At 39.2% G+C, this 12,425-nt stretch overlaps 1 protein-coding gene across 2 annotated transcripts in view; it reads left to right on the plus strand.

The window, feature by feature from the left end:
* Positions 1–12,425, plus strand: part of dph6 (diphthamine biosynthesis 6) — a 106,366-nt gene that overhangs the window by 16,956 nt on the left and 76,985 nt on the right. For both annotated transcript variants that reach the window (XM_079853183.1, XM_079853184.1), the window contains exon 5: positions 3,348–3,466. In XM_079853183.1, the coding sequence (XP_079709309.1) occupies positions 3,348–3,466 (119 nt within the window). The remainder of the gene's footprint in view (positions 1–3,347; positions 3,467–12,425) is intronic.

Below are 12,425 nucleotides of genomic sequence, written 5' to 3' on the forward strand. Positions count from 1 at the left end.
CGTATCGTGCTAATCACTTGCGCTCTCGCTTTGACCCGTGGCGCTAGCATTGAGCTGACGTCCACCCATGTCACATGAGCTGGCGTTCAGCCAAGCCGGAGAGCAAGTGCTAATTGTCAATGTCAATTTTATTTCTATAGCACAACTAAACACAACACCAGTTGACCAGTGTGCTTTACGATACATAAAATTAAGAAAAACCATAAACAAAACACACAGTACAATACATTTCATCATTGACCATATGCTAGTTCAAAAAGGTACGTTTTTAGCCTAGATTAAAAAACAGACATGGATGGAGCAGATCTAATACTGAATGGTAACGCATCAGCCACTGGAAACACACGGTCACAACTACTTTTCAGCTTTGATTTCGGAATACGCAGCAATCTCTATTGTCTTTGTTTATCTCTATTGTACTTGATGCTAAATTCACTTTTATATGGTGTTTGCACAACCACCATACAATGAAAAAATCCATTATCTCCTTTTTTTTTAATCCTCAAAAAAGCCTAAACACTCTCAATAATCAAGCCGTTTGGACATTTTATGAGCAATATGGTGTAATATTGCTCATGCTCCGCCCACGACCACTGACGGACTGTCCCGTATTAGCATAGTTCCCGCATTAGCATATTTACGCCCTCGACCACTGACAGACTGTCCAGTATTAGCATATTTACGCCCTCGACCACTGACGGACTGCCCATATTAGCATATTTACGCCCTCGACCACTGACGAACTGCCCATATTAGCATATTTACGCCCACGACCACTGACGGACTGTTCCGTATTAGCATATTTACGCCCACGACCACTGATGAACTGGCCCCGTATTAGCATATTTACGCCCTCGACCACTGACGAGCTGCCCATATTAGCATATTTACGCCCTCGACCACTGACGAACTGCCCGTATTAGCATATTTACGCCCTCGACCACTGACGGACTGTTCCGTATTAGCATATTTACGCCCACGACCACTGACGGACTGTTCCGTATTAGCATATTTACGCCCACGACCACTGATGAACTTGGCCCCGTATTAGCATATTTACGCCCTCGACCACTGACGGACTGCCCATATTAGCATATTTACGCCCTCGACCACTGACGAACTGCCCATATTAGCATATTTATGCCCTCGACCACTGACGGACTGCCCATATTAGCATATTTACGCCCTCGACCACTGACGGACTGTTCCGTATTAGCATATTTACGCCCACGACCACTAACAGACTGCCCATATTAGCATATTTACGCCCACGACCACTGACGAACTGGCCCGTATTAGCATATTTACGCCCTCGACCACTGATGAAACTGCCCGTATTAGCATATTTACGCCCTCGACCACTGACGAACTGCCCATTTTAGCATGTTTACGCCCTCGACCACTGACGAAACTGCCCGTATTAGCATATTTACGCCCTCAACCACTGACGAACTGTCCCCTGTCCCGTATTAGCATATTTACGCCCTCGACCACTGATAAAACTGCCCGTATTAGCATATTTACGCCCTCGACCACTGACGAACTGTCCCCTGTCCCGTATTAGCATATTTACGCCCTCAACCACTGACGAACTGCCCGTATTAGCATATTTACGCCCTCGACCACTGACGAACTGCCCATATTAGCATATTTACAACCACTGACGAACTGCCAGTATTAGCATATTTACGCCCTCGACCACTGAAGAACTGTCCCGTATTAGAATATTTACGCCCTCGAACACTGACGAACTCTCCATATTAGCATATTTACGCCCTCGACCACTGACGAACTGCCCGTATTAGCATATTTACGCCCTCGACCACTGACGAACTGTCCCATATTAGCATATTTACGACCACTGACGAACTGCCAGTATTAGCATATTTACGCCCTCGACCACTGACTAACTGTCCCGTATTAGCATATTTACGCCCTCGACCACTGACGGACTGTCCCGTATTAGCATATTTACGCCCTCGACCACTGACGAACTGCCCGTATTAGCATATTTACGCCCTCGACCACTGACAAACTGTCCCATATTAGCATATTTACGGCCACTGACGAACTGCCAGTATTAGCATATTTACGCTCTCGACCACTGACGAACTGCCCGTATCAGCATATTTACGCCCTCGACCACTGACAAACTGTCCCATATTAGCATATTTACGACCACTGACGAACTGCCAGTATTAGCATATTTACGCCCTCGACCACTGACGGACTGTCCCGTATTAGCATATTTACGCCCTCGACCACTGACCAACTGTCCCGTATTAGCATATTTACGACCACTGACGAACTGCCCGTATTAGCATATTTACGCCCTCGACCACTGACGAACTGTCCGTATTAGCATATTTACTACCACTGACGAACTGCCCGTATTAGCATATTTACGCCCTCGACCACTGACGAACTGTCCGTATTAGCATATTTACGCCCTTGACCACTGACGAACTGCCCGTATTAGCATATTTACGCCCTCGACCACTGACGAACTGCCAGTATTAGCATATTTACGCCCTCGACCACTGACGGACTGTCCCGTATTAGAATATTTACACCCTCGACCACTGACGAACTGCCCGTATCAGCATATTTACGCCCTCGACCACTGACAAACTGTCCCATATTAGCATATTTACGACCACTGACGAACTGCCAGTATTAGCATATTTACGCCCTCGACCACTGACGGACTGTCCCGTATTAGCATATTTACGCCCTCGACCACTGACCAACTGTCCCGTATTAGCATATTTACGACCACTGACGAACTGCCCGTATTAGCATATTTACGCCCTCGACCACTGACGAACTGTCCGTATTAGCATATTTACGACCACTGACGAACTGCCCGTATTAGCATATTTACGCCCTCGACCACTGACGAACTGTCCGTATTAGCATATTTACGCCCTTGACCACTGACGAACTGCCCGTATTAGCATATTTACGCCCTCGACCACTGACGAACTGCCCGTGTTAGCATATTTACGCCACTGACAAACTGTTTATTATTATTATCATTTAAAGAGACATGCACTGAAACAGGTCGCTGTGAACAGAGCTGTTTTGAGGAGGTAAAAGGGTGTTGTTTTACACAACCATTGGGGAATTTTAACCAGAGTATGTTACAAACTTTACATGAAGACCCTAAAGAATCACAACAACTTGTGGAAAATGGGCATCTGATGACCCCTTCAACAAATAGTGCTTGAAGTGGTGTCAGAGTGCCGCCCTCTTTTCTCTTCCCATCCATCATGTCCTCCTGCACGCCTGCTCAGTTTGCATTGTTGCTCTCAGTTCTCCACCTGTGGTGTGTGTGTTCTCCGCAGGTGTGCCAGACTTCAGCTCCAGCCGCTGGCGTACCTGTGGCGCCGAGACCAGGCCGAGCTGCTCAGAGAGATCATATCAAGCGGCCTCGACGCCCTCCTCATCAAAGTGGCAGCGATCGGTGGGTGACGGCCTTTAAATCGGGCAGGGCTTGAGCAGTCCAGCCTCTATTGAGTGTTTACACTGATCCTTCTTTTAGACTGGCCCTGCACCATTTAGGGGAACAATCTAATAGCGATTTTTCTGATTGAAGATTAAAAGCGTTTTTCTGTGTTTACATTGATTATGGATCAATATGGCTATAAAATTAAATGTATTGTTATTATGGTAACACTTTGCAATAAGGTTCATTAGTTAACTACCTTAGTTAACATGAACTAAGAATGAACAATACTTCTAGCATTTATTAATATTCATTTTAACATTTACTAATACATTATTAAAATCAAATGTTGAACAATACGCATCTGAAGTGTCTCAGCTGAAGGCATTATTTTAACGGCTTTAATATAGCGCCCAGATTTTCTTATTGGGCCGATAACATTAAAAATGAACTTTTATCGGCCAATACTGATATGGTGGCCGATACATCGTGCATCCCTAACTTATTTAATTAAATCTCAGCTTTTGAGGTTTGATAAATACACTCAAACAAATCACAATTTCATTTTCTCTTCATTTAATTGTGCAGCCCTATGTTCAGGTGATGCAGGGCTGAAACTAGCAAGAAACACAGGAGAAATCCCAATATATTCAGTTTGACCTGCACACAAGCACAGGGTTGGAAACATTAAGGCCTTTTCAAACTAACAAGGGAACATGGTTAAGTGATTTGATAGATGTAGGGCTGGGGGAAAATCACAAAGATGTCTGCCTTGATCCATGAAAATGTATAATTGTTTAGTAATTCGGTTGATTTAAAAAGCCCACGCCTTATAAAACATTACTAATATAGACAATGTACAGCACTACAAATACAGCATCTGTAGTATCATGTACCACCAAAATTACATTTACACTTTGATGTTTTTGAAAAACCATGGTACACTGAGAATCGTTTTGTAATGGCATTGATCCTGTGTGATGCCTGAACTTTGCAGCCCGGATCAGATGACATCAGTAATTTACACATGGGTGGTTCTTCAGGGGATGTGTGCATTGGAACACACCCAGGGTGTCTTTTAATCCCTGAAATGTCTGCGGCGTCACCTGCTCTCTCACTCCTGTTTCACACACCGCTGCAAGGGAAACGCTGATCAGGTTCCACATTTAAAGTTGAACTGAGGGGAAAAGTTTTTGTGGTGGCCTGATGTGCATGTATTTACACACTGGGAATGTGTGGATTGATAGAAATAATGATATCAACATGTAATATGTGAGTTTTAATCTGATTAGTAAGTAACCAAAACGGCATGCTCGGGAACAGTGCTTAAATAAAGCAAAAAGCTCTGCTTTACATTGTGCCTGAGAACAGCCCTTACCCAATAACATGACCAGAACATTTCCATAACATCACAATACCATCATTGCAACATCACTACATCATTATTGTAACCTCACCATAACATCACAGTAATATCTCTCTAGCAGCTCTGCAACATCACTGTAACATCACCATAAACCTCACCACAACATCAGCGTAACATCACTGCAACATCACCATAACATCACAGTAATATCTCTCTAGCAGCTCTGCAACATCACTGTAACATCACCATAAACCTCACCACAACATCACCATAACATCACAGTAATATCTCTCTAGCAGCTCTGCAACATCACTGTAACATCACCATAAACCTCACCACAACATCACCATAACATCACAGTAATATCTCTCTAGCAGCTCTGCAACATCACTGTAACATCACCATAAACCTCACCACAACATCACCATAACATCACTGTAATATCTCGTAACATCTCTGTCACATCACCATAAAATTACTGTAATATCTCGTAACATCATTGTAACATCACCATAACATTACTGTAATAACTCGTAACATCATTGTAACATCATTGTAACATCACCATAACATTACTGTAATAACTCGTAACATCTCTGTAACATCACCATAAAATTACTGTAATATCTCGTAACATCACCATAACATTACTGTAATATCTCGTAACATCATTTGAACAATCACAATAACCCTCACCATAATGTTACTGTATCATCACCGTAACATCTCCACAACATCTCCACAGCATCATTGTAACATCACTGTAATATCTGGTAACATCACCAGAATTACTGTAATATCTCGTAACATCACCATAACATTACTGTAATATCTCGTAACATCACCATAATTACTGTAATATCTCGTAACATCACCATAACATTACTGTAATATCTCGTAACATCACCATAATTACTGTAATATCTCGTAACATCACCATAACATTACTGTAATATATTGTAACATCATTGTAACATCACCATAACATTACTGTAATAACTCGTAACATCATTGTAACATCACCATAACATTACTGTAATAACTCGTAACATCTCTGTAACATCACCATAACATTACTGCAATATCTCGTAACATCACCATAATTACTGTAATATCCCGTAACATCATTGTAACATCACCATAACATTACTGTAATAACTCGTAACATCATTGTAACATCACCATAACATTACTGTAATAACTCGTAACATCTCTGTAACATCACCATAACATTACTGTAATATCTCGTAACATCACCATAATTACTGTAATATCCCGTAACATCATTGTAACATCACCATAACATTACTGTAATATCTCATAACATCACCATAACATTACTGTAATATCTCGTAACATCATTTGAACATCACAATAACCCTCACCATAATGTTACTGTATCATCACCTTAACATTTCCATAACGTCTCAGCATCATTGTAACATTTCTGTCACATCATCATAACATTACTGTAACACTCAGTGGCAGCAGCAACATGATAAAAGACACCAATGTGCTAAATTTATTAATAGAAATAGATCAGAATAAAACAGTTTGGCTCATTTATGGTTGTCAAACAGCAAGAGCGCTTCATAGGATGTGTGCCATAGACTGTGAATTTTATAATGGCTTCAAGCGTGGCTCAAATATCCGTTTTATAATTACAGTTTGATAAAACTTAGTTCACTGTCAGAAAAAATGTTACCTTTAGAGGTATAAAAGCTTGTCACTGGCACAGTAAATGGACAAATCTGTACCTTATCTGTTCCTAAAAGGTGCCAGTAATACGTACCCTTAAGGTACAACTATGGAGCATTTAGGGGTAAATAATGTACAGAGGCCCCTAAAGTTACAATTTTATGCACGATTTGTTCGAAGTTGACTTTGAAATGAGTGTGTTTGTGGTTAACACTAATGGACTGGTAGCGGTGAACTGGAGAAGGTTATATCTCAGTTGCTCTTTTGCATATAATGTTTATATTGAGCTTTAAAGCTTGAGTGATTAGAATGTAAATGTGGAGTTGTAAATCTTCCGTCCCTTTCTATTATTTGAAGGGTTTCAGATGAATTGGGATTACCACTTGTTTTTTTTTCTATCAAAATCCCTTTTTTTCCCCCAACAAATCCCGTCCCGTGTCTTATCTGCGCTCTTCTAAATGTGTTTTTAAGCTGATAATTCAGCGTGTGAATATGAGCGATCACACTGTCTGTGTTTTAAACCCTTCGCTGCAGGAGACACTCAAGAGGAGCTTTGTGTTTTCTTGTGTATTTTCTGTCGCTTGTTTAGACTGATACTCACTGGATCCGTGTGTGTGTGTGTGTGTGTGTGTGTGTGTGTTTTGAAGGAATGTTAAATATCAACCGAACGCTTGTCCAAATGAGCCCTGAGCGATCCACCGGCACAGCTTACCCCCAAACCCCTACAGCACCGCCGGCTCTTGACAAATCATCCTCTAAAAGCAAATTCCCCACATATCTGGACGAGTGTAATTATGCGAGGTGTGTGTTTTCTGCTTGGCTACAGGTAGAAGGGGAAGATGTTATCTCGGCTGGCTTTTCACCTGGCCTCAGGCACCGGTAATTAGAAATTAGAGGGTTTGGATGGACTTGCACTGCCTCAGGCCGTCGAGTAATTGAGGCTTTCATGGGTTTCATGGGTCAGGGCTGCGTGTGTGTATTGGGTGACAGAGGTGTGTTGTACATTCACACACACCACAGGTGGAAATAAACACTTGTGACGTGAGAAATGTCTTTAAATGTGTGCCTGCTACGACTGTGGGGTACAAATAACAGCCTTGTAGCCGTATACTGTAGATTTCAAATGTTTAATGCAAGAATTGAACAAAAATCAAGGCATGTGTCCTTTTATATGCACCAATATAACAATACTCTACATTATATTTGTGCTAAAACATTTTAATATACAGTCTAACCAAAATTTATTTAGACACCTTCAGCATTTCTCACATTATCTCAGTTTATTCGCTATAGTTTATAAAATGGTAATAAATATGAGCAGAACTCAGTTGATATTTCTCTGGTTTTGTCCGTCCTTCTGTTAGACTGTCTCACACATGAATTATGTTGAATATCTGTCAGCTGTTAAATTTAACTACACAATTAGATAATACCAGTTTAGCTCAACCAATGACCAAGCAATGCTTCATTCTGTTCAGTCTGTGTGTAAAAAGAGCATTAGCAATTAAAGAAAACACACTTCAGCAAAACATGATCGGCTCAAAGTGTCCAAATCATTTTTGGTCCCAAATTTGTATAAATTTTACTAATAGTCACTGTATATTTGGGTATAATATGTCACAGTTTACTTTATTTTGCTCTCCTCACTTACAGAAATGAACTATAGTGTCCTGCACACACTAGTAAAACAATATATTAAAAATATATCTGGTGTCTGAATAATGTTTGGTTTGACTGTATTCAAATTTTGAATAATGACACAAAAAAATTGGTACATGAGTTTTGAACTGATTCACAGAAACAAATCAAATGTATTAATGCGACTCACGTCGAGTAATGACACACTTTTTGCTACTAATGGCCAAATAAAAAGTGCACTAAAATCATTGCAATTATTCACAGTGTCATAGTCATAGTGAGGGAACAGTAAAGGTAACAATAAGGTTTGTTAACATTTAAAAGTAACAACAAAGATTACACTTACAGCATGAGTTAATCTAAGTAAATGTTAATTGTAACACTTTACAATAAGGTTCATTAGTTAACATTATGTATTTACTAACATGAACTAACAATGAGCAACACATTTGTTACAGTATTTAATAATCTGTGTTAATGTTAGTTAATAAAAATACAGCCGTTCATTGTTCATGTTAGTTCACAGTGCATTAACTAATGTTAACAAATACAACCTTTGATTTAAATAACGTATTAGTAAATGTTGAAATTAATATTAACTAAGATTAATAAATGCTGTAGAAGTATTGTTCATTCTAAGTTCATGTTAACTAATGAACCTGATTGTAAAGTGTTACCATGTTAATTTATAAATATTCTAGTCATTGTCGGCTCGCGTTTGTTAATGATAAAAAGTTTTACACCACCAGAAATGCCTAGAAATGAAACGCTGCTATAAACATGTAATTTCATTCATACCTAAACGCATGAACTGATGTTAACGAACTGTTGTTGAGCGTAACCTCACTGTAAATGGTTTCCCGTTGTGAATATAGTGCCCACGCATCTGGCGTCTGCTCTCTCGTCACCGGTGATATAAACTATAATCCCGTAATAACAGGAGTTGAAAAGTTGACAGGAGACATTGGAAGCGTTTTAAAGGAGGGGGTCTGTGTTTATGAGACGTGTCCAAGTCCAAGACGATCTCCTCCATGTTTGTGCCAACAAGTTTCTGTAATCATGTCAGAAACCAGAGCAGAAGTTTCCGCGATCGCTCGCCACCTCCGTGAAGCCGAGCGGAGATAATTGGCTGGTGAATACGGCAGCGTTGGATATTCATGTAATTAGTTAATTGGTTGATTTGTGTGTGTGAGGATGTCCAGGCGCAGGGTTGTTTCCAGCTGTTAATTGGATGACAGTTCCAGTGGAAATTGGCATGTGTGAAGTTGAAAGGTCTGTTTGCAGTGTTACGGCTTTCCTGTGTTTATTGCGTGCTTTAGAATTTATTTTCTGCAATTATACGGACACTTTCGGCACGAACTTTTCCACTCGGATGGTTGGCATTATATTCTTATAATTGAAATGCACGCGACCCTTTCCTCGACATGTGTTTTATGTATTTTATTTAGGGATATGTGCTAATCTTGATGATCCAGGGTGGATGGAAATAATATCTGTTCTTCAGTGTTTCTGTCAGTTTCCATGAAAGCAACGTAACATCTAGCATCCAGACTGACCGCTAAACCAACCAGACATTTACCTGAAATCCTTCTGCTTTTTTCCACTGGAATCATTTATATAATTCTTCTTGTTTGCTGATTAACTGGAGTTTGTGATAAAAGTGTCAAATATCTAACACTGCATTTGTTTGACACTCATATATAACATTTAATGATCATTTTCCAACACTCCAGTCGAATAATAATCATAATAATGAACAGATTTATCAATGTTAACATTCAGAGAAGCCTACACTTTCTTGGCAGGGACAAAAAAAAGAAGATATTTTGAGAAATATCTCTGTGGATTTTTTTCTCCCCATACAATGCAAGTATTTCTTCAAAACATCTTTTTTTTCTTCTTTCACACAGAAGACAGAAAGTCATACAGGCTTGGATTGACATAAGGTTAAGTTACAGAATGATCATTTGTGGTTGAACTATCCCTAATAAAGTGCTTGAACGAAGAGAAACTTGCTTCACCTGTTGCTGAAAAGGTCATTTATTAATAAAAATGTACTTAAATATTCTGTAGTTAAGTATTTGCATGTGGTAATATGTAAAATCTCACACTTTGGGAGCTCAATAACTCGCTCTGATCCGGATTTGCTGTTGAAGTTTATGGCACGACCAGCGATTGGTGATATTAAGAGTAACAGTTTCAATCCCAGGACAGAACTAGCCTGTGTGTTTGATTATGAGCATCAGGTCTTTATGAACGTTCATACTCTTCATAATCATCACATATCAGTCATGCATTGATTGTCGCATTAGTGTTGTTAATGTTTTTATTACTGCTTTAATGCTTTCAGTATGCAGGTTATACACTGTCAGTTTTAACTGGCTGTGATACACATCAGATGAGGTTATAATTGCAGCTTTATTCCATTTATTGGATAAAAAGATTAAATCTCTGATGTGTCTGCTGAATTGTGTTCGTCGTACGGCTATTATTCCTCACACAGCTGTTGAATTTCTGATAAGAGCTCGAACAAATTTTCCGATCTCTCCTAATCTCCCCATCTCGTGTGTGTTCGTTCGCTCTCCCCTGCAAAGCTCTTGCTCACAGATCGGCCGATAACACACCGCTATTGTTTCGGCTCGGGTCTGCGAGAGCATTGTTCAGAAGATGAACTAGCTCACCTTCCAGCGCGAGATGCTTATTTCATCCGTTTTAAAGCTAAAATGTTCCTCAACATGAATCCAATTTAGCTGGCGTTGGATTAAAGCGGATCTGTCAGTCGAATCTGTGCGCTGTAATTCAGTAGCAGATTTGGTTCACATTAAGCATATAGGCAGGCCTTTGACTGTTTAATGATGCTGTTGGCGATACCGGAGTCTCGTTGATAAGGGCTGAAAGATGAGGATTGCTCCATATGGAGCCTCTTAAACTTTACTTCGCTCAAGACCACGAGATCCTGCACTCTCACACAAAAAGGTATTTTTTTGGCCGATACCGATAAATCTTTATATTTGAAAGCCGATAACCGATATATCGGCTGATTAATCTAAATACAAGTTTTTATGTAATTTTTGAGAGCCTGATTACAAAAACAAAAGTCTCACCATTATAATCCATATCCCAAGCACACAATTATGATGTTCTCATTATCATTTTATGTAGTCTATATGACAGATGTTGCACTTTACTGTATTTTCCTTTTTTGAAGTGATTTCAATCATATTTCAAGCAGTTCAAAAGCATCATGTTGAACAGTGAACATCTGAAGTGTCTCAGCTGAAGGAAATAATACATTATTTATCGGCTTTAATATATCAGCCAAATTTTCTTATCGGGCCGATAACGCTAACATTAAAAATGAACATACAGTATATCGGCCTATACCGATATGGTGGCTGATATATCGTGCATCACTAGTTATTTTATTATTTCTGTATTAATAATCTAGCATCTAATAACATAAACATTTACGCCATAGTAAAGTTCCATTTTCCAAAGTAAATGACTTTCTTTCTTCTGTGAAGCACAGCAGGAGCAAGAAAGTTGTACAGGTTTGCATTGACACGAGAGCGAGTAAACAATGGTAGGATTGTTGTTTTTTGGTGAATTATCCCAATCTGTTAATCACAGTTCATTACGACAATTGATTTGTACCGCAAGTCTTCTGAAATGTTGTCTAAATATTGAAATGAGGCATTATCTAATTAAATATGCATGCACTAATTTGCATGCATTTCCATAACATAAATCTGAACATTGGATAAAGCCAAGTTCACTATTCTTGTTAATCATTTTTGACATATTAAAGGTTTTTGCGGAGGGGATTTTGGATTTCTCTTTTTATCACTCCAGAAATCAGAAAATACAGGGTTTTTCAAATGATTTTCTTCATGGTTTTAGGAATCAAATGTTAAATGAATCAGGTGAATGTTAAATGAACAAAACCTTTAAAAAATAATAAATAAATAAATAAAAACCTCCAGAATATACAGTGGACCGAAATAAACCTGTAAAGTTTGGTGTAAGAGCTGCTAAAGTGGTGATTTCTCATTTAGATTCCTGTATGTATTGGAATGGACCCTTTTCTCATTTGTGAAAAGTCTCAGAAGCAAAAGTCATAAACTTCTATAGCGGTGAATGGGAGATGACCGCAAATATAATTTTTGTATTTGCATTTGCTCTAATAGTAAAAGAAAAAGTCTGTGATAGTGTTTCTACGACTTTCCAAAAGAGGAAAATATATAGAGAAAGATGTGAATTTTTCCGCCGCTCCAT

This window comes from Squalius cephalus, assembly GCF_949319135.1.
Source record: "Squalius cephalus genome assembly, chromosome: 20".
NCBI lineage: Eukaryota > Metazoa > Chordata > Actinopteri > Cypriniformes > Leuciscidae > Squalius > Squalius cephalus.